The 21,473-nt window shown below is 57.9% G+C and overlaps 8 protein-coding genes across 8 annotated transcripts; 5 read left to right on the top strand and 3 right to left on the bottom strand.

The window, feature by feature from the left end:
* Positions 1-1,526: 1,526 nt before the first annotated feature.
* On the top strand, positions 1,527-3,888 carry MKK02DRAFT_35241 (aspartate aminotransferase-P2, mitochondrial precursor; the record flags this gene model as incomplete). Its single annotated transcript, XM_053089120.1, has 8 exons — positions 1,527-1,709; positions 1,986-2,249; positions 2,324-2,560; positions 2,622-2,726; positions 2,783-2,917; positions 2,977-3,158; positions 3,217-3,345; positions 3,411-3,888. The coding sequence occupies 8 exons, from the start codon at positions 1,527-1,529 to the stop codon at positions 3,886-3,888; spliced, it is 1,713 nt and encodes a 570-aa protein (XP_052942821.1).
* Positions 3,889-4,033: 145 nt separating this feature from the next.
* On the bottom strand, positions 4,034-6,782 carry MKK02DRAFT_40427 (uncharacterized protein; the record flags this gene model as incomplete). The annotated part of the gene is made up of 6 exons (XM_053091092.1): positions 4,034-4,249; positions 4,299-5,034; positions 5,084-5,319; positions 5,369-6,134; positions 6,191-6,465; positions 6,522-6,782. 6 exons carry the CDS (start codon positions 6,780-6,782, stop codon positions 4,034-4,036), a joined length of 2,490 nt encoding a protein of 829 aa, XP_052942820.1.
* A 209-nt stretch (positions 6,783-6,991) lies between these two features.
* MKK02DRAFT_40426 (uncharacterized protein) lies at positions 6,992-8,334 on the top strand (the record flags this gene model as incomplete). The annotated part of the gene is made up of 4 exons (XM_053091091.1): positions 6,992-7,086; positions 7,142-7,169; positions 7,362-8,027; positions 8,068-8,334. 4 exons carry the CDS (start codon positions 6,992-6,994, stop codon positions 8,332-8,334), a joined length of 1,056 nt encoding a protein of 351 aa, XP_052942819.1.
* A 492-nt stretch (positions 8,335-8,826) lies between these two features.
* MKK02DRAFT_35240 (putative nucleolar protein family A member 2) lies at positions 8,827-9,780 on the bottom strand (the record flags this gene model as incomplete). The annotated part of the gene is made up of 4 exons (XM_053089119.1): positions 8,827-8,974; positions 9,034-9,090; positions 9,145-9,416; positions 9,541-9,780. 4 exons carry the CDS (start codon positions 9,778-9,780, stop codon positions 8,827-8,829), a joined length of 717 nt encoding a protein of 238 aa, XP_052942818.1.
* A 222-nt stretch (positions 9,781-10,002) lies between these two features.
* MKK02DRAFT_35239 (putative aldehyde dehydrogenase) lies at positions 10,003-11,766 on the top strand (the record flags this gene model as incomplete). Its single annotated transcript, XM_053089118.1, has 7 exons — positions 10,003-10,179; positions 10,233-10,291; positions 10,341-10,499; positions 10,551-11,146; positions 11,191-11,292; positions 11,347-11,453; positions 11,539-11,766. 7 exons carry the CDS (start codon positions 10,003-10,005, stop codon positions 11,764-11,766), a joined length of 1,428 nt encoding a protein of 475 aa, XP_052942817.1.
* Positions 11,767-12,036: 270 nt separating this feature from the next.
* MKK02DRAFT_19733 (Spc98 family-domain-containing protein) lies at positions 12,037-14,912 on the top strand (the record flags this gene model as incomplete). The annotated part of the gene is made up of 6 exons (XM_053086136.1): positions 12,037-13,016; positions 13,072-13,128; positions 13,195-14,136; positions 14,190-14,424; positions 14,455-14,752; positions 14,812-14,912. 6 exons carry the CDS (start codon positions 12,037-12,039, stop codon positions 14,910-14,912), a joined length of 2,613 nt encoding a protein of 870 aa, XP_052942816.1.
* A 661-nt stretch (positions 14,913-15,573) lies between these two features.
* Positions 15,574-17,769, top strand: MKK02DRAFT_30017 (uncharacterized protein; the record flags this gene model as incomplete). Its single annotated transcript, XM_053087958.1, has 8 exons — positions 15,574-15,711; positions 15,759-16,070; positions 16,119-16,158; positions 16,203-16,586; positions 16,640-16,813; positions 16,846-16,918; positions 17,094-17,227; positions 17,375-17,769. 8 exons carry the CDS (start codon positions 15,574-15,576, stop codon positions 17,767-17,769), a joined length of 1,650 nt encoding a protein of 549 aa, XP_052942815.1.
* A 1,030-nt stretch (positions 17,770-18,799) lies between these two features.
* Positions 18,800-21,364, bottom strand: MKK02DRAFT_19760 (Sec1-like protein; the record flags this gene model as incomplete). The annotated part of the gene is made up of 11 exons (XM_053086145.1): positions 18,800-18,844; positions 18,902-19,459; positions 19,505-19,746; positions 19,809-20,117; positions 20,167-20,347; positions 20,398-20,502; positions 20,552-20,629; positions 20,680-20,819; positions 20,881-20,992; positions 21,038-21,118; positions 21,170-21,364. 11 exons carry the CDS (start codon positions 21,362-21,364, stop codon positions 18,800-18,802), a joined length of 2,046 nt encoding a protein of 681 aa, XP_052942814.1.
* Between the last annotated feature and the right edge of the window lie 109 nt (positions 21,365-21,473).

The following is a 21,473-nucleotide window of genomic DNA, read 5'->3' as shown; positions in this document are numbered from 1 at the left end:
ACTATATCCCACCGAAATCGGCGTTAGCTTATGAGCGATTCTCACGGTTCCGCGCCAGGCGCGGTCCACCCTCCTCCACCCGGTATGCCACCGGCCCCGTTACCGCCGTCGACCGTTAATGCCCCCTCTACCACACAAGCAGGGCCAAATTCCATCACCCTTCCCACGAATGGGTCAACTCACCCCAACATCGCTCTCGGGGAAGTGTCTATCCACCTGGAGCAACCCGCTACCGAGTCTCATACACAGGCAGTAGCCTCGACCGGGGACAGTAACGCGACTAGTACCGGTGCTGGGACGGAGATGATCGATCCGGTCCTGCTCGCGGCGGACCAAGCGGCGGCGCAGGAGGCTCTCCAGGATATGGATGCGGAAGGGGAGCCAGACGAAGAGGGGTTTGACCCCGCGACGCTAGCAAACCTCGCGGCGCTCTCGCGTATCGCGCATGAGGAGGAGGACGATACGGGGCTAGATCTTGACGTGGACGACGGAGCGGACGCGGAGGGGGCGGAGGCCGATGGGGAGCCGCAAGCCTCAGGATCTGGCGAGCAGGATTCGGTCCACGCGCATGATCTGGCCCAGGATCAAGGGATGGAGCCGGGGTCGCAACAGGGACAAGGGCAGGGGCAGGGACAGGGGTTGTCGGGGGACCAAGTGGATGCCGTGGTGCAGGGACTACAAGGCGCCAACAAGGCCAAGCGCAAGAGGGATCCCAAGAAGAAGGAGCGAAGTGTTAGTCAGCCGAGGTCAAGGGGGAGCGTAGGCGACAAGGAGGAAGGCGAGTATTCGGACGACGATGATTCGTTGAGGGATAAAGAGGAGGATTCGGACATGGAGGGGAAAGACGATAAGGATGGAAAGTATTATTATGATAATGGAAAGTTGAAGCGGAAGAGGAATAGGACGGTTTTGTGAGTGGTTTGCGTACTGAGGGTTGACGAGGGTGAGCTGATGGAGACAGGAGCTGTACCGGTATGTGTGTGCTTATTCGGGAATCCTGGGACTGAGCTAATAGACTCTACAGAATGTCATCGCAGAGTAAGCTCTCTGATCATTGTTTAACTTGATGCAACACGAGCTGACCACGCAGAAACGTGAGCTGCTCATACTTCTCACGCCTTTGATCTACTGACGCATGGTCGCTGAGCCTCACAGAACATGTAAGCTACACCTCCGTCTCTTTCAACTGATAGACGAGCTGATAAGTCCTAGTGTGATCGTAACATCCCTTGCAAAAGATGGTACGCCTCTACGTCCCCCCTGTACCAATAACACCAGCTGACCAGGCAGTATTCGCCGCGGGGTGGCCAGTATGTGCCGCATGGAAGCGCCCGTCATGCCTGAACGGAAGCGTCGAAAGTGTGTCATCTTTTCTCCTTCTCTTCCTCTTCTAGCCATTCTGCATTGATTGCGGCTGCAACTGCCTGCCCGTGCTGACACCCAGACCCCTGGAAGAGTCCCCCGTCAACTACGAGCTCGGCCTCCGCGTCCAAGCCCTCGAGACCCTCATCCGCGCCGGCACCTCCATGGACGCCGATACTGCCAACTCCGCCGCGATGGACACGATCCTACAAGCTACCAAAGCGGCGGGCAAGGGGAATGTCATCGCGGGCAATGCGCTGGCTAATCTCAGTACGGCGGCGGGGATGGATCTGGAGGGGCTGGAGAGTGGGGAGAGGGCGGGGCTGTTGATGGAGGTGTTGCAGCAGGTGGGTCTTTATACCCAGTGTAACGGGATGGGGAAGGGGACCAAGCTAATGCAGTAGTTGTCGGACGCGAGTATGCCACCGAAAGTTCGGGCAGAGCCGGAGGTGCCCCTGGACCCGACGGATGATCCTTGGTCGACTATCCCGAAAGCGCGATCTACTCTGTGAGCTACGTGCAGAACGACTTCGTAGCATTGCAAGCATAGCTAACCCCCAAGCCAAACATATCAACCCCCAAATCCTCCAAATACCAATCCTAATACCGAATCTCAGTCCCAGAACCAGACACAGACCCAGTCTCAACCCCCCTCCGACCCCGATGCCCCATACCCCAAGCTTGACCTCACCTTGCAAGGTTTCAGAGAAGACAATGGCCGGATCTTTATCCCCCCAACGGTGCGATATGTCGAAAAGACGATGCGGGCGGATAAGGAGAGTGTACTAGCGCGAGACGCGTTGCCTATCCAGGGGGATGAGCAGTTTTTCAAGGAAGGGACGAGGTTAATTTATGGTGCGGAAAGTACGGTGTGGAAGAGGGGTTTGGTTAGTCATTCATCTGCCTCCCCGAGAGATCAGCAGGGAGGAGAGGGGATGGGAAGGGCTGACGGTCATTACAGGTCTCCGCTGTACAAGCACACACGATCACGGGCGCCCTCCGGATCGCCGCGTCCTTTCTCTCTCGATTTCCTCCGGGCCCAATACCGGGCGCTCCAAAAGCGGTCTACTGCCCCACTCCTACGACGCCAGAGGACGAGCTGGCGATGAAAGAGTCGGGGCTGGACGTGAGGCGGTTTAGGTTTCTGGACCAAGAGAGCGGGGCGGTAGACTGGGCGGGGATCCGAGAGGATTTACAGGTGAGCTATCACTCTCTGAGCCACCTTAGGCGGCAAAGAGAGCAACAGCTGATGAGTGTAGGAAGCAACGCCGAGATCAGTCGTTTTGCTGTATGTGAGCGGGACGGTACCTACCGGAGTGGAGATCAATGCGTCGCAATGGCGGATCCTGACCACGTTACTGGCGGTACGTCCCCCCTTTAGGTCTGCGAGGTGCACGGAAAAGTGAGCTGACGAGGGTAGGAACGTCAACTCGTTCCTCTTTGCGTACTCCCTTTTCAGGGTTTGTCGAGCGGGGACGTAGACCGGGACGCCCAGCCTGTCAAGTTTATGGTACATGAGGGTCTCCCCGTTGTTGTCGTCCAGTCTTTCGATGCGGTATGTCTGTCTCCCTCGGGATATACAGAGGCTATGAGGGCTGCGGCTGATGCGATCAGGGAATGGGCATCTACGCCGACTCGCCCTCCATCATATCCGTAGCGACTCAATCTACCGAGACGAAGGACCGGGTCGATTCCCAGCTCCGAGCGGCGGCGCGTGCGTACCACTCGCATCCTGCCCCGTGGGGTGCTCATATCGTGTGGTCGATCCTGTCAGACTCGAAGCTGTATCCCGCATGGTGAGCTGAGCTTCACTTGGTCTGTGGCAAGCATGACGATACAGAGCTGACACGGCAGGATGAACGAGATCAAGGCGATGTCGGGGCGATTGCGCTCTGTGCGGGAGAAGCTGTATGACGTGCTCACGAACAAGCTCAAGACGCCTGGGAGCTGGTTACATATCAAGCGGTCGAGCGGGATGTTATGGTAAGTTTGCCCCCTGGCGGACGAGGCTTCGGGGAAAGCAGGAAGTGGTGGCGCTGATGAGCAAGCACGGCCCTTCTCCCTCCTTCCCAAGTCTCCTCCCTCGCCCAATCCCGCAACATCCATCTCAACATGGACGGCTCCTTCTCCCTCGGCGCGCTCAACGCGCCGCGCATCGAAGTGCTCGCCAAAGGAATAGATTACGTCGTCCGCCAGTCTATCCGGGAACAAGAGGAAGCGCAGGCGCAAGCGATCGCGATGGAGTTGGCACTCGCCGCGGCGCGCGAACAGGCAGCCAAGGAAGAAGCCGAGGCGGCCGAGCGGGCCGCGCGGGATGCAGAGGAGAAGGCGAGGGAGGAGGATACGTTGCTGATGGAGGCGAGTATTGCGGATGCGATGGAGATGCAACGGAGGGAGGAGGAGGAGGAGAAGCGGAGGGAAGAGGAGAGAAGGGAGATGGATGAGGCGATTCGAAAGGCGGCGGAACGGGCCGATATGCAGAGAAGGGCAGAGGAGATTTTGGCTAGTATTGGGGCGATGAACTGAGCCGGGGGCTAATGAGGGAGGAGAGACTTTGGTTGTATTGGATCTTGTTGTCGTTGTCGTCAGGAGGATGTACCCACCACATTTGGCTCAGTAGGAAAAGGCAGCAACAGCGTTCATAATCTGTCTCATTCTCTCGATGTCGGCCTCATGACGATCCCCCTTCGAGTGCTTCCTCCACCTCTACTTTCAGCCCTTCCATCTTCCTCATGAGCCGCCCTATCTCGTCCATCTTCTGATACAAGGCGCTCTCGATCGGCCGGATCTGCTTAGCGCCCGTCCGCTTCGTTCGCGCAGGCTGCGACTGGAGCTCCGCATTGGCTGCCTCAATCGACGGCTTGATCTCTTCGAGCTGATCTTCCAACTAACCGAGATCAGCTCATATCCTCATCATCCAATACCCCAACACTCACATCGTCCACTTGCGCCTGCATCCCTCCACCCCTATTCAGCCCAAACCCCTTTCCACCCTGTACCCTCCCCTTGACAGCCTCCAACTCCTCAAACCACCTCTTCTCCACCTCGGCCACGGGCGGCCTATAGAGACCCATCAAACCCCCCAACACCCCGTCCATCCGCCCTACCAGCTTTTCTTGGGTCCTCATCATGCCATCGGCGCGCTCGATGGCCTGATGGCCCTTGACGTCCGCCAGCAACTTGCCCGTCGTCTGGAGAAGCTGGACCTGGCGTTGAAACTCCGAGACCTGGAGGTCGAGGTGTCGTTCCACGGCGGCGGAGGCGGAACGGACGGCCTCGATCCGGATTTGAAGGGCGGCGATGAGTGAGACGAGGGAACGGAGGTGCTCGTGGCTTACGGTCTCGAGGGGTATGCGCGCGGTAGAGAGCTTGTCGAGGGCGGAACGGGCGGTTAGGAGGGAGGGGGAGGGAAGGGTGGAGCGGAGGAGGTGGTCGATGTCGATAGGGTGGGAAAGGAGGAGGGAGGCGGTGTCTGCGGCGTGACCGCTACCTGCGCTGGATTCGGCGGATTTCGGGTCAGATTTGGAGGGAATGGCGGCGTCCCCACCGTCCGAACTGCGGTAGTCGAGCTCAATCCCCGCCAGACGGTTTGACGAGGACAGAGCGAGGACGCCGTACCCCAGGCTGAAATTATAGCACGTCGCGAGGCCTTCGATCTGCTGGGATTTATTACTAGCTCGTTAGCTACACCTCGACCAAAATACTGGAATGGCTAGCTCACCCGCTGCTTGAGACGAGCTGAGCGACGCTACAGCCTGAGATCTCCCCCTTCTCCGCTAGAAGAGTCGTCACGAGGTCCTGTACGGAGATGGCATCGACGCCAGCGATGTGCTGTACGTAGAAGGTATCTGGATGGAGCGGGTCCGAAGTGAATAGGGGCGCGTTGTCGGGTGCTAGATGGATAGGAAGGTCCAGCTGGATAGACTCGACGATAGGGATCTTCGAAATAGCTTGAGGCTAAAATATCAGCTCATAGCCCATCATGGATCACACACCAGCAGCTCACCTTTGACCGACTCGACCCCGCCCATCTTCCCTGTACTTTCCCAACTTCAACACCCACATCCACCCTTGCCGCACACCAACACACCCCAATGACCCTCACGCCCTCCTTCTCCTTCCCGTCTCCTCCCGCGCCAACGGCGACGACCATCAAATCACTGGCTACATCCTCCTCATCCCCCTCTGGACCCGCCGGATCAAACACCGCCGGTCCCTGCCTTTCCAACTCCATATGCAGACCAGGCGCCGGTCCGCCCGATTTGGTCAAATGGGGCGGATGGAGTTGAACAAGCTGATCCCCATTCACTTCCTCCTCCTCCTTCTTCTCCGCCTGTTCCTTCCGGGTGGATCGACCGAGGATAGACACCCGGACGCTCGGACTACCAGGCGACGAAGCCGCTCCCGACGACTCGATATGCACCTGCCGAGAGAGCATATCGAGCCAATAACGTTCCTCCTCGCTTCCCGTCTCCTGAACGTACGCCCTCAGTCGCTGAATCCACTTGAGAGACACTTCGCATCGGAATGGAAGGACGGGGCAGAGGGTGTACACGTCCCCGTTGGCCAGTAGGCCGTAGATGATCAGTTCGCCCCATCCTGGGCCTGAGCCAGAGCCGGAACCAGAGCTGCCGGTGGGTGGCCCGAATGTGAAGGACGTGGCGATCCGGGAGAGGGGGTCCGCTGCGGAGAAGCGAGAGGAAGAGGCAGGGGAGGGAGGTAAGAAGGAGAAGGTCTGGATGGGATCGTGTGGGGACTGAATATCGTATTCCCTGATTGTATCAGCTTGATTAGAAGGATAAGGGAGCGAGAGGGGGAAGGGATGTACCGTAGTTGACCGTCAGAAGACAAGATCCAGAGACTCTCCCCGTTCTGCCCCAAAGGGTGCCATCGGACTTTAGCGATTGCGGAGGCGCTCGAAGCGGCATACTGCGGAGCGTCGATAGTTATTGACCGACAGGCGACTTGGCCTCTTGTGGCGCTGCCTGAACGGGGGAGGACGAGCACGACGATTTGGGATCGGCCCACGACGGCAAGGAGACGTCCAGTTGGGTTTAGGGCGACAGAGAGGATGTCGAAGGTCAGGGCTGCGGAGGACAAGGTCTGTAGGATCAGCTTGAGAGCCCTTCTCTGGACAGGAGACGGCTCCGGAAACTGACGCTGTATTTCCCGACATTCCCATTTCGCATTTCGAACCCTTCGCCCGAAAGACTCGCCAGCCGCACTTCTTTGCCTGTGGCCAATATCACCTCCTTCTCCCGCGTGACGACCCGCCCTTTCTTGGCGGGGACGAGGTCATCCTCCGCGCCTGAAGGGTTCGGGGGAGAGACGAGCTCCCATTCCGATTCGCTGGACGCTGTGGGCTGGAATATGGAGTGCCGGTGGAGGGTGCGGAACGAGCATGGAACGGTTTCGGCCATGACTCGGGGGAGGGACAGTTTCAGGTGCAGGCCTGGCAAGTGGTGAGGAAGAGAGGCAAGAGACATTTGGCTTTATTTGGCTGGCCTGGCAGACTTAAGGAGGAATGAGGCGGTCCGTGCGTCAATCAGCTTCTGATCTCTGTTCGTCTGCAGAGCGCTGCAGGTACGGAGCACCTTGAGCTTGTGCTTGTATACCATCTAAAGACGATATGGACACCCGCTCAACTACCCGGTCCAGCCTGAATATCCCCCCGGAGATAAAGCTCAGAATAGCGGGATATCTCGACCTACCATCTGCTTCTACGTTAGCTCGGACATGCAAGGCTTTTCGGGACATAGGCGAAGCGAGGATATGGCAGAATCTTGACCTCCCAAGCGGATGGAATTGTGAGCAGAAGATGAGGGAGGACATACCGTCACTAACCATCAGCTGGTGATCCTGTTCATCTAAGACTCAGTATTCCTGTATCCGAATACCGAGCGCGGGCCAGGTCTGCAGTCGGCAGATTGGCCAATACTCGGCAGGCGCTCGCGGCCTACCCGTCTCGACTGCAGCACATCACGAGCTGCCGCGTTTAGCCGTATGACGGCGATGGACTGAGTCTACAGCTCGTCGCACTCCTCGTTCGCGTCGCTCCCCGCCTCCTCCACCTGGTCATCATCCCCCTTCCCACTGCGCACCGCTGGAGCCCGTCCGAGTCTCGCGAGCTCGGTCACAGCGCCTTTTTCGATGCGTTCGACGCGGAACGGATCCAGTTCCCGGTACTCCATCACGTCAAGTACGCGTTCGCGCAGAACGCCCGCGGACCCCTCGGGGGATGGATGGAGGGGATGACGTCCATCCAGGAATTAGAAGCGTGTACTATCGAGCTGTCCAAGGAAACCGACATTCACGACCCCAAGCCCGGATTCTCGTTCCCCAACCTCCGCCGTCTCGCCATGACGCGCCTGGATGCCGACCGGGACTCGCGCAGTCTCGATATGATGGCTATCCTACTGGATAGCTCACCCAATGTCGAGACGCTGCGGATCGACGGGACGTGGCGGCCACGCCTGACCGGCGTGGGGCAGCTCAAGGCGATCGGCAGGGCCAAGGCGCTGAATACGATTGCGGTATCGCGGGAAGAGGAGGACGATGGGGAGCTGGGCGGGATTGCCTTTAGGCAGTTCGACCAGGTGCCATTGGGAATGGAGCAGGCGGCGGTCGAGGTGGCGATAGACGAGGCGAATGAGCTGGATCTGGACGTGGGTGGGAAAGGTAACGACGAGCGGCGCTGATTTGCAGTACATCAACATGCCCCACATGTCCCGCCTTGTCAACCTGACCATCCTCACTCCGCCGCGACGGACCTCCCTCGAGTACACTCGCATGCCCATCGGGACCGCCCTCGGTCCCTCCAGCGCCATCTCGTCCCGCCTTGTGTCCCATCTCGCCCGTACCCCACTCCTCACCGTCATCCTCTTTCGCTTCCTGGAGGACGCCTTTCCCTGCGTATACGATCCAGACTTTATCACACTCCAGTATGCGGTCCCTCCCTGTCTTTGGGAGTAATCCCGGCCACCGCGGGATGATTATACGACAGTATACAAATCCCAGTACAGGGGAGGAGCTTTGGCACATGCGCGCGCTGAGCCGAGTGGTGGTGCACAAGTCGGGGCGAGTCTATATCGGGGTAGAGCGGAGCTGGCGGGACTTGACGAGGTTTGAGGGGGAGACGGTACCAAGGGAGGTGCTGGAGACGGCGGATGCGGAGATGGGGTTTCTGGAAGGCGGGAGGGGGCTGGAATTGGACCCGGAGGTATGGACGGCATTGAGAGCGTGGAGGGGCGGGGTGGCTACTAGAGTCTATGGTGAGCCAGAGGGATGTGAGCGGCGGTCAAAGATGTCAGGTCATAATAAGGTTCGATCTGCAACTTTTTCTCCCGCGTAAATTCTGGGACGCATCCGCCTCGCCAACAGCAAGCGATACAATACATGCCAAAAGACTTGGAAACAATCTTCAGCCCCGCTCCCCAGTGCCCAGCCCTTAACATCCCCCTCCGCCTAGATCTTGACCTCGGTGTCGAGCTTCGAGACCTCCTTCATACATTCCTCGAGCGCCTCTTTGAGGTCCGCTAGATCCTCTGCTGATGGTGCAGCGCGTGTAGGCGCAGCTCCGTCTTTTGGTGTCGCGCGCTTGGCGGGGTTAGGTCTGCTGGGTATATGAGCTTCTGTAGCGCACCAAAGGCGACGCCGATCCAAATAGCTCACGATATCAAGACGCAAGATGTCGCTCGCTTCGTTCCTGACGCAGCCCCAAGCTCCTCCCTATCCAGTCAGATCTTGTCCACGTTGCAGAGCTTCATAGATTCCGGAACTCACTTGCTCAACACCCAGCAATACTCCACACCCGCCGCCTCCTCCGCCATGAGCGGCATATGGCTAATCACGTCCACGGGTGTGATGTTGCTCGCGAGCAACAACAGCCCCTTCTCCCCCTTCCTGAGTGCCTTGACGACCTCCTTGACGCCCCGCTTGAGCTGGCGGGCCTTGGAGGCCTTTTTCACTGTCCTGAAGAGCTTCTTTTGGAGTTTGCGGGGGGCGAGGGGGTGGGCGATAGGGGAGATGGCGTCTGCTGGGACGTAGAATTCGGGCTGGGAGTCAGCAAGTGTCCACATGTGTTGTTAGACGCTGAGGCCGTTCTCTTCTCATCACCTTCCACTACCCGACCCTTCTCTTTCACGACTTCACAAATATCGCTGAACATCTTGGACCTACCTTTTCATCCCCTTCCGCCGCCTCACCGCCAACGCTCTTCCTCGACTTGTCCTTCTTCTCCTTCTTGGCCTTCTTTGCTGTCGTCTCCTCCCCATCCACCTCCATCGCTACCGCCTCCGCGCTCGCCGAACCCGCGGGCGGGGCTACGGCAATTGGCGCAACCGCTTCGTCTCCTGCGGCCGCAAGGGACTTTCTCTTCTTGTCCTTCTTCTCCTTTTTGGGTGTGTCGGCGGCTGACATTGTGCTGTGGGTGTGCTGTATGGAGCGGGCTAGGTGGATATAGTATAGTATGGCTGCTCCTGTACTTGGTATGGTCTTTGTAGTCCAGAATTGAAATGTCTGGATAAATTACTCATTAGTCTTGACCTGAAAATAATAGTGGGACCTCCACCAGGAATGCTGCAGCCGCTCACAGCTTGATAACGATTTGGCCACTTTCAACTATCTATACCTCTACCCGCCATGTCCAACGTCAACATCCAGACCACCATCTCCCCGTACACCCAGCAGCCGGTATGCACAAGGCCGCTCCTGTCCGAAAAGCAGCTCGATACGGTCATTGCCGAGGCTGTCAAGGCGCAGAAGAGCTGGAAGAAGGTGCCGCTCGAAGATAGGATCGCTATTGCTGAGAAGTGGCTGGTGAGCTCATATTCTCTCCATTTCATCATGGAGAGCAGTAGCTGATATGGTAGGTCGAGTATGAGAAGATTGGGGATCTTATTGCTGAGGATATCTCGACCCAAATGGGACGGTAAGCTAGCTCCTGTAGCCTCAAGTGGTACCTAGCTGACTCAACTCAGGCCCATCGGCAGCTCCAAAGGCGAGGTCAACGGGACGCTATACCGTGCCAGACATCTCATCAAGGTGGCCAAGGAGTGTCTTGCGCCTATCCCGCAGACCGAGTCCAGCTCGGACGCTATGAAGTTGACCCTTATCAAGCAGCCTCTCGGTGTCGTTGCGTGAGCTTTTGCGAGCTGAGGCATGTATCGTAGCAAAAGCTCACACTGTAGCGTTCTGACACCCTGGAACTTCCCCCACATGTGCACCGTCAACTCTGTCATCCCCGCCATTCTCTCAGGCAACGCCGTCCTCCTCAAGCCCGCGCCGCAAACCCCTTCCTCGGCCGAACGGTTCCTCGAAACCTTCACATCCGCCGGTCTGCCCGACAAGGTTCTTCAAGTCCTGCATCTCACACAGGACCTCACCCTTTCCCACCTCGCCACCGACACCCGGATTGACTTTATCAACTTTACCGGGTCCGTAGCGGGCGGGCGGGCCGTCGCGCGCGCCGCAGCGGGCGGGGACGGCTTCAAGGGCGTCGGGCTGGAACTGGGCGGCAAGGACCCAGCGTACGTCCGTGAGGATGCGGATGTGGGGTACAGCGCCGAGAACCTCGTGGACGGGGCCATGTTCAATTCGGGGCAGAGTTGTTGTTCCATCGAGAGGATATATTGCCATGCGGCGATATATGATGAGTTTGTCAAGAAGTTTGCAGAGATTGCGGGGGGCTACAAGCTGGGCGATCCGAGTAGGAAGGAAACGACGTTGGGGCCGGTGGTTAGTGTGGCGAGTGCGGCGAGGATAAGGAAGCAGATCAAGGATGCGGGTGAGTTCCGGGTCCCGTTTGGTCCGGCGGAGCTGACATGTTAGTATCGGCTGGTGCAAAGGCAGTCGTGGACGAGTCAGCTTTCCCCGAGGCGAAAGAGGGGACTGCGCTGGTGGGACCGACTGTTCTCGTTAACGTTGACCACAGTGAGCTAGCTCGCCTCTATCGCGCATTCTGAAACACGTCCAGCTGACATGCAGAAATGGAGGTCATGATGGAAGAGACCTTCGGCCCGGTCGTAGGCATCATGAAGGTGGAGAGCGACGAGGAGGCTCTGAGCTTGATGAATGACTCGCCATATGGTCTGGTGCGTCCTTCTCTCCTCCTCTCTTCTGTCACGATAGCGTTAGCGCCATCCAGGACTTGAACTGAGGCTGGGACTGATCTTACAGACCGCGTCAATCTGGACAGACCCCAAGAACCCCTCATCCATCGCCGCCTTCCAGCATTTCACCGAGGAGCTCGAGTGCGGAACGGTGTATATGAACCGGGCGGACGCGCTGGAACCGTCTTTGCCTTGGTCGGGGTGGAAGGACTCGGGTCGGGGGATCAGTCTGAGTGCGCTGGGGTATGATCAGGTCACAAGGACGAAGGGGGTGATGATGCGTATGGAGCTCTAGGCTGAGCTCGCTGCGTATATGCATCTGTATCCGTCCCCGCTCGCCACGCGTCGCAAGTGGATTGAGCTGTCAGCAGTCGAGACTCGTGCGTGAGAAGGCAGCATGCGGCCTCATGCCTCATGCGGCGCGGAGGGAGCGAGTTTACGGCATGGGTGTTTCACTTGTCGCGCGAAGCTCGCGCGAAGATGTGAGCTGCCATGTCTCCCCTTGAGTCAAGCCGACGAGTAGGTACAACCAGCATCAGGCGAACGGTCGACGTGCTCTGGCGCGATGCTCGCAGAAGTACTTCTGGTCCTATCAGGCCACCCGTCGGCCTTCTTCGTCCCGGTCCCGTCCTCCTCCCCAAACACCCTTCACCTCGCCCCTTCGCTCGCCGAATACCTCCATCCAGGAGAGGTCGCCTCACTCAACTCGCTCGGCCAGCTAGCTCATCGGTATCAGCACATCCGCAAATGGGCGCTGGATGTCCAAGAGCGGTCCAGGTTGGCGGTCCTGCTGGAGAACACGTCGAGGAAGGGGAAAGAGCGCGCCGACCTTAACTCGGTGGACGCGCAGACGCGGAGCGAGGGTGTGTACTTTGCTACACTCGCGGCGGGGATATTGGAGGTGTTGAGGGAGTATGAGCTCCTCGTTGTTGAGACGGAAGCTAGGGTCTTGGCGGTAGATCCAGGTCTGGTCCAGGACGGGAAAAACCACGTCCCCCTCTCGACCCTCGTCGCCACGTTTGACGGGTGGCAGCCGGTCCTCGCATCCCTCTCCCAGCTACTCGGCACCTTATCTTCCTCTCCATCGCCCAGTCCGACTTGGACCCCCGGCCTGCTCATCCGTCTCATCGCCGAATCGTGCGATACGGGCAACCCACGCCTTCGGTCCATCTACCTGGCCCTTCTCTCCGGCCTTCGGACCCTCTTCCTCACCCACCTGACCGCTTTCCTTCTATTCGGCTTCGCGCCCTCCGTAGCCACCCCCGCCTCGCCTTCAATCGGTATTGACGCCGGCCCGGACCCGCTCAGCCCGCAACATAGGGTCTATCGCCTGAATGCGGATCTCGTTCCCCCGGGTATAGGGCACCGGACGAGGGAGAGTATACTGTATGTGGGGAGAGTGGCGGCTACGCTCCAGAGGGAAGGGAGGGCGCTGCCTGTGGGGCTGGCAGCGGGGCTGAGGGAGGAGATTATGGGAGTCGAGGATCTGGAGGAGGGTGGGGAGTTGGATCGGGCGGTATCGAGGGTACGAGCAGAAGTTGGCGAGTGAGTCGTGCTGGTTTTGGACTTGTGATTGGAAAAGCATGACTGACTGGTACAGATGGCTTTGGAAGAATGTACTGACGGGACCTCAAGTCGCCGAGGCTATCGAGAGTTTGTGAGCTGCTCTTTCCCATTCTGTCCAAATCCCACACCTTTCGGAGTCACAGCTGACCCCCCTCAGCGGCAACTACTTCCTCCTCCGCAAAGCCGACTTCTCCCTCTCGCTCATCCGCGAAATCCACCGTCTATCACGCACCAAGCTCCTCACTTCTAATCCCCGCTCCTCCACCTCCGTCATCCGCGATTCGGACCTCAACAACGCCCTCCTCCGCGCCAGTCTCGGCACATCAGCCGAGACCGACTCGAACCTCGACAAGCTCAGCTTCAAGCTGGAGCACGGTCCTCTTCGGCCTATCATGCCTTCTCTTCAGGCTCGGAAACGGCCAGTCGTCGAGAGCCAAGCGCAAGCGGTACCACAGGGAGGAAGCCCAACTCGGGACCTCTTCTCTTCGGTCGTACTAGGCGCCCCGGTCGAATTGCGGTATCGTATCGGATGGCCGCTTGACCTGTTCATGACGCCCTCGTCTATCGCCGCGTATTCGGATATACACGCCTACCTTTTCGCTCTGCGGGATACGCATACTAGGCTCGTCGATGCCTGGGCGAGGCTGTCAGCGGCTCATCGGCAAAGATGTAAACGGGGCGAAAGGGTGGAAGAGGCTGGACGGGGCCTGAGTAAGGCCGTCTGGAATACAGCCCGCACGATGCTGTTCTTCCTAGATCAGCTCCTGGGCCACTTCATGATCGACATCATCGACGTACAGCATCAGCGGCTGCTGAATGATCTGGACGTCGTCGGACTCGCCGGGGCGGGCGATCTGGCCAAATCGCGCTCGGACGCTGGGACTTCGCCGGCCGCTTCGACGCGGAAAGGGCAGTCGGTCCGTCCAAGGTCGTCTATACCGCGCTTCGACTCGGTCTCAAAGTCATTGGCGGCTTCTGCACGGAGCGAAGCGGGCTCGTCGACTAGTGATGGATTCGACGCACAATCGGTTAGGTCTAAAGCGCGCCCCCCAACCCCTCGACAGACACAAGCTACCTTCTTGGACTTTCTTTCCCTCAGGTGCGTCAATGCAAGCTCCCTCGGGTACGAGTTACGAGGTCTGACAACACTAGGCAGATGCACACTCGTCATCTGGCATTCCTGCGCGATGGCCTCCTCCTCACCGACCCAGACCTCGCGGTATCTGTCCAAGATATCATCGATACCTGCAAGCGCTTCGCCGTTCTTGTCGATCGATGGGGCGGAGATGGGGTCCCGGAAGCGCTCGCGAGCGAAGGTGAAGAGTTGACGGTCGAAAGGACAAAGCAGATGGTTGAGCTTGGGCAGGCAAGTCGACAATCAGGAGTTGTGTGTTGAAAATCAGCTGACATCACCTAGACATTCAATGAGCAGCTATCCGACTTCTTCCGCGCCCTTCTCGAGACTCAAAACCCCACGATATCGAAGGATGACGCTTCATCTACCGGGACAGCCGGGACATCCTTTTCCAAAACCGCTCGGACGGTCCAGATGTCCCGCTTGATATCAAGGCAACAGACCGGCTTTTCCATGTCCGCTGCTCGTCGACCAGGAGCTAGCGGAGCTGGGGTCGGACATCCGAAGTCCAAGGCTGAGGTCGAGAGGGAAGAGAAGGGGATGGAGGCGGAAGCGGCGATGAGTCGGCATATCGAGCAGTGTACGTCTGAGCTTGTGGAGCTGTCTGTGTGGCAGTCGAGCTGCAGCTGATGATACTAGTACTCCTCCGGCTGGACCTCAATGGTGTTATGACGGGCTGGATGGCGAAGGAGGATGAGGGGGTTAGGACGCAGAATGTGCTGGTGGAGGGCGGACTCTGAGCTGAGATGTGCGGTGGGGAGCGTGTGACCAGCTCAACGGGCGTGATAGGCGTAGATCACTCCCCTCATTCGTTGCAGTCGGCGCCCCTCGTATGATGAAGTGAGGGGCTTGGACCGAGCCTAGATCACTCCAGGCTTGAAACCAGAGCAAGATTTGGAAGGGCCAGATCAAATATCAGGTCGCGTCGGCGCGTCGGATTTCTAAATTGACTTTGATCTTTATTTGATATCTACCTTGTTCATCTTGCCTCTGTTGTTCTCGATCATGCATCATGCCTCGCGGTCTTGGTAATGGGTCTGACTTTGAGGTGAGAACACTGCTCTGCCGAGGCCGGCAGGCGGATGGCGAGGAAGCTGACTTTTCCAGGTGCAGCTGCAGTTCAACGACGGCACGATACTCAGTGGGCTCAACCACGCGCCGAAGTCTTCCTTGGCTGTGCTGATGCAACCTAGACGAGTACAAAGTCGAGCATCATGTCTCTCCAACTGGTGTGCGGGAGTGGACGGACGTCTGGGTCGAGTCCAAGCCATCACGGGCAAGTCATCCCCTCTGCAGCTCACCCAATTCCGAAGCTGAAGATGGCATCGCTGATCCTCGTAGAGATATACCATCCTCGTCCAGGATTTATGCCGAGGCAAGCGATCAGGCGATCAAAAGGTCATGGCGGTCATTCTCTTTGACGGCAAGGTCGTCGAACGTCTGGCCTTTGGGTTGTGGACGGGCGTTCATATCGTGAACACGATGAACGAGCGACACGGGAAGGAAGTGTGGTCTTGCCCTCTAGCGTTTCCAGCCAAGGTATGTGGGTCTCAACGTCTTATTGGAAAGCCCTCTGACCAGTTCAGGGTGATGTTGGGCCCGGCAAGAAGGGGATCGGCCTCATCACGGTTAAATTGTACTACGGGTCTCTGACCCCTGATCCAGAGCGTGTCGAGGCGGCTCGGGCGGTATCAGCATCTGGGACGGTCTTGGATAAGCGGAAACGGTGCGCTGCAACCGACCTCTGTACTGCAGCTCCCGCTGATCGCTCTAGGAAGTCGACCAGTCACGATTCCTCGTTGGCCGGTGCAGGCCCCAGTCTGCCGGTCCGCGACACCGTCTCGGTGTTCGAATATCGTGACTCGGCGACAAGGCATTTCCACGAGTTTAGCATCAGAGTATGTCTAGCGTGAGGCCGACCGCTGGGGCTATATGCTGATCTGCAGTACTGCAATCGTGATGTTCTGGATAGGGAGCTTGCCAAAGGTCAGCTGGCTCGTGGAATTAGGCAATACCGAGCTGATGAGCAGACGATGCGGCACAAGCGACCAAGGCCACCTCTTCATCCGCTCTTCGAACGGTCGCCGGAGCTCCTGCTCGTCCTCCAAGAGTCAGAGCAAAGAGCCGGCGATCGAACACCAACGCAAAGCCTCGCACGCCAAAAGCACAAGTATCACCGAAATTAGATCCCTTACGTCCACGTTCACCTCCACCTGTTCCCGAGCCGGTACTCAGACCCACACCTTCACCCGAACCTGGACCCGCATCTCTCCCAGCCTCGCCAGCTGTGCCTTCACGCGCAGAGCAATCGCCTTCACCATCTCTGTCACCTTATCCCACCCCCGCTGGTTCCCCTGCTCCGCCCCTTCACGAAACGATGAACCCCGTCTCTCAGGATGTAAAATTCACTGTCGGTAGGTGCTTACACTGCTTACACATGGCGAAGCGGTGCTGACTAGCTGCTCAGATATGTCGATCCCCGATCACGAGCCGGCAAATGCTGCATCTGGCTCATCAGTGCCCAATCCGCCCTCGTCCGCTTCGCGTAAGCGTCCGCGCCGAAGCTCGTCCGCCCGGTCCGATTTGTCCTCCAGCTCTTCCTCATCTTCGTCATTCGAATCGGACGCTGGTCCTCCAGGCGGTATGTTTGAGCTTTTTAAGGCGTACATACAGGTACGTCCAGCTACATACCACCGCTCTCCGTTGTCGATACCTTCGACACCGCCTTGGAGCGCCTCAAGACCCGGTGAGTGATCGGCGACGTTGACACCGGACCCAGTACCAGTAAGAGACCATGTGGCGTATTGCGAGGTTGGGCGGTGAACGAGGAAGGACTGGAGGAGCTTGAGACCCAAGACGAATTGCTGATGATATTAGCTTGTGCCCAAGACCACAGTATCACAGATCGACAAGACCTACAGCGGCCTCTCCATCCTCCATGACCATTCCGAAGCCGTACCCCGGCCCCTTACCCGCCTTCTCGAAGCTCAAGGACCGGGCACCCATGTTGGCTGGGTGGAGGGGACTGGCACGGACGGTCTGCATAAGACTGAAGGTCAGCATGTGTATAATGGACTACAATTGAGTGGGACTTACTGGCTGATCTGGGCTACGTCGGCGGGGATGGGTATGCCTCCGACGGCGGGGCTGGCACCTTGACTGGCATGACCGAGGAACAAACCCGAGTTGCTGGTGGGGGAAGTAATGACTGCGGCGGTCTGGAGGGCGGGAGGGGTTGCAATTGAGGCGTTCCCGGGGCCGGTACCGTTGGCGGTGGACGAAGGAGCAGTAGCTGGAGCAGCTGCAGCGGGAGGAGATGAGGTGGGGGCATCAGCGGCGAGAGCGGCGGCGGCGACCTCGGAGGCGTTGATGTCGGCGTCGATGGCCGCATCAGTGGAGACGTCCTCGATGCCCTCGAAGGAGGTCGCGGAGAAGGCGAGCGACGGCGCGGGGGAGGCAGCGCGTTTCTGGGGGATGGTCTTTGCGGTGGATTTGGGCTTGGCCATCTTGAGCAAGGAGGTGTTGGATGTGGATGTGGGAGGTGTGGTGGGTGTGGTGGGTGTGGAGAGTGAGATGAGAGAGAAGGGGAAAAGTTGAACGCTTCTTGCCCCACCTCATATCTTTTTCTCATGAGTCTTGGTATCTGAGGACATACCCTTGAAAAACTCACTCCCTGACGGATCCCGCAAACGGGACGAGTACTAAGCTTGTAGCACAATCCCCGTCCACCCCAAATGACCGATCCCCCTGACAATTGCTAAGACAGGTTGACCTTCTGACCCAATTCGGCAGATCAAAATGACGACTTCCACGTATAATGTCAACCTGACGGTAGGCGGGAATACCTTGTCATCTCGGGGAGGGCAGGAAGAGGGTGTTGCCTTCAAACCTCCACACATCCTCTTCTTGATCGTGATATCGGGGTGCTGGCACCCACTTTCAAGATCTCAGTACTCGTTGGCGCAACCACACGCCGGGCTGACTACCTCCACTGATGATTTCAATCTAACGGTACGCGGGAGTACTATGCCCACTCGGGGAGGGGAGAAAGAGGGCGCTGCCGTCAAGCCTCCGTCCATCCCCCTCTTAATCGGGATATCGCGGTGCTGGCATCCACTTTGGAGATCTTCGCAAGTACACGCCGGTCGGGAGTTGACGCCCGCCTTACGCAGATTTATCCCGAACGAGGTATTATTAACTGGCAGAAGGCGACTTTGATGTCATCCAAAGTCACATCATCGGCACGCCGGGCGCTCCCGACATATCCGGTCCGGCGTGGCAAAAGGCCATGATCATCGTCCGTCGACACCCCATCCGTCGGATCATCAACGAAATCAGCGCTCTGCGGGCTGCATCAGAAGCAGTTCAACCATGCTATCACTGGCACGCCGCGTACTTTAAGGGATCGCGATCGGTCACGGACGAGCAGAGGAACATCCTTCGCAAGCTCGCCCCGCAAAATCACGACTCAACTGATCCCGAGATCTACGTGACCTAGGATACATCAGGATGGGGAGGAGTTTCACATGTGTCGTCTTGGGTGCCGCAAAAAGTTGTATAATCGGGACTGCGAATGTAGGATCAACTGTTTGTTCGACCATATCCTGCACTGCCTGCATTACAGCTACTAGGACAATGCCACAGGCGGCCGGTCTCCAAAACTTTCCAGCAGCTATACCTATCAGCTTGTCTGCACCTTTTACGATGTCAAAGCCAGAAGCAGGCTTACATTCGTGCCGTTGATGATCCCCGTCGTCGCAATCAAGAACTTCCTTCCCTTGGTCTGCTTCGACATCCACCTCAACGCCGCAATTTCCGTGAACGTACACCCACCCAAGAAGAACACCACAGTCGTCGTCGACCCCTCTGCCTTGTCCCTCCCATCCACCGCGACCCCAGCGCCGCCTTCGGCCTTCTGCCGAATATCGACCGTCGCGCCCGGTATACTCGCTAGTACATCCTCAAACCCTCTCCACCCCGCTATCGGATGCGCCTGGGGCAGGGCCGACTTGCCTGTCCGTTGAGCGGGATCATCGGTTGTGCCAGGTCCGGCGGAGAGGATCGAGTTCTTTTGCGTGACGCATTGGACGAGACGGACACTGAGCGGTGCGTACCCCGAGTAGACGTACGAGATGTCGTTCGGAACGGCATCGTTCGTATCGTCCACTACTAAACGTAGGGACTTGCGTAGCGAGGGGGAGGGGTGCGGTAGGGTCGAGGGGGACTTGACGAGGAGGCCAAGGGTCTGGAGGTGGATGAGGAGAGGGAGGTGGTGATAGCCGTAGACCTGGTGGTCAGCTTTTGGCCGAACCGAGGTGCCAAGCTAACTGACCTGAAGGAAGTCCCGCTTGTACGCTTCCAGGTTCTTCACCTTGATCCCGCCATTCGTCAGACTCATCAATACCGCCCCTCTCAGCACTCCACTCCATGCCGACTGCTGGAACATCATCTCCTCGATCGTAGATAGCTGCGCCATGGCATCATACCCAGCGACGAGGTTCTGCTGTGCCTCGAGCATCTTGTTGAACTCGTCTGTGCGCGTGATCGGCATTAGCTGCTCGGTGAGGCCGGTATCTGTAATGTGAGCTGTGTTGACCGTACTTTATATATTTGTATATATGCGGTCATGAGCTTACGAAGACGCAGATTCTGCTGTTCCCCCTGCAATCCCCCGATCTTGCCCACAAACTCCTTCATCTCCCTCACATTCTTCAAATTCTTCGCACCCCCATAATCACCCTCCAACCTTCTCGCAACCCGGCTCAACCGACTCCCCACGACCGCGAAGTTGAGATCCCGAATCTCGGCGTACAGCCGATCCTTACTGGATGATAATTGATGTTTCCGTTTCTTTACGACCGGGGTTGTAGGGAGGGCGGAAGTTGATGTAGGTGCAGGAGTGGGTGCGGGCGGGTCGATGAGGGCGGGATCTATCTCTATTGACCCTGACTCGTCAGCTGGTAGTTACCTTCGAAGAGGCGACCTTCAGCTGACCGTTGTTGATGCCAATATACTCGTCCAGCATCCCATCATACGTCAGTTGGGTGCACATGGGCGTAACCCAATCGACGGACCGGTCGATGATGATGAGCCCATCGACCTGGTCTGACGATTCAAAGTCTCTATACTCTGGCAGACCGGAGGACTGATGTCGCCACATGAGGTCTGCTAGTCTCTGCAATCGTCAGCTCATGTATTTCGGTTGCCGGCAAGAGAGCAACTGACCTTTGCTGCGTCTCCTTTGCCTAGTATCCGCGGGAAGAGGCCGTATGCCCGCTGGAAAGTCATGAGCGCCAGCGAAGAGTAGTAGATAGGGGTATCGTCTCCATTCTGCGAATCAGCTTCGCGTCATCGCATATTGGGGTGCCTGCAAGCTCACGAGGTAGATGTCTCGAGCCACATCGTCCATTTCCAATGACAGCAGATCCTCTTCCATGGGGATGAACTCCAGCTTGTACTGAGTTATGTCAGCTGTTGTCCACCGTCAGTGCAGGGTCTTTAGCTGACCTCTTGTATGTTCAAATCACCCGCTACACCCTCATCTTCCAATACCTTCCGGCACAGCTCCGTCGCCCTCGGTACGAGCAGCAAGGTGAAGACGACCGGCCCACTCGAAGAAGCGCGGGCTTGCTCTTGCCTCACTTGCTCTGATGCGTCAGCTTATTCTACTATACGATTCCTTCGATAACATCGAGCAAGCTGGCGTACCTGCTATAGTCCGCATAAGCGATAATTTTGGCCGACAGAGCCACACGATATTCCTCGTTGCAACATTTAACGGTCCAGATTCCAACCAGAAGATCTTATCGACCGCTTGATTCTGGCGGTCAGCTGTGTCGCAGTCAGCTCGTGCGCCTCAGCTCACCTTGAGCAGCGCAATATCAGTGACCAGCCCCAAAGGCCCAGCGAGCGACTTGTCGAGTATCAGCGTTTTTTGGCCCTGGATCTGTTGGTATCAGCTTCTGTTCAGGATGACTTCCCACTATACAAAGCGTACATCGTTGAGCTTCTCTATCAATGCCGACCGCGCTAGCTCTTTCAGTATCCCCGTGTCTATTCCGCGGTCGGGCGGAGGGAGGGCGGTGGACTCGCTATCGCCCGAAGTAGACGGTGCGGTCGGTGCTTGCCCCGCTGACAGGTGCGGAAGCCGCGAGGGACCGGCGGTGCTGCTTGGAGTAGCGGAGGAGGACATCGTGGAATCTCTGAGATCTCGGAGAAGTCTGAGATAGGTGAAAGAGAAGGATGGAGTGCAATCGAGAAGAGAAGAGGCCTGGGGGGTCGTGGGTCGGTTCTTTCGTTCG

Source organism: Dioszegia hungarica (genome assembly GCF_025882075.1).
Source record: "Dioszegia hungarica strain PDD-24b-2 chromosome Unknown MKK02contig_24, whole genome shotgun sequence".
In the NCBI taxonomy this organism is placed as follows: domain Eukaryota; kingdom Fungi; phylum Basidiomycota; class Tremellomycetes; order Tremellales; family Bulleribasidiaceae; genus Dioszegia; species Dioszegia hungarica.
The sequence above is the reverse complement of the archived record's forward strand: the minus strand, read 5'-3'. Positions and strand labels throughout refer to the sequence as shown.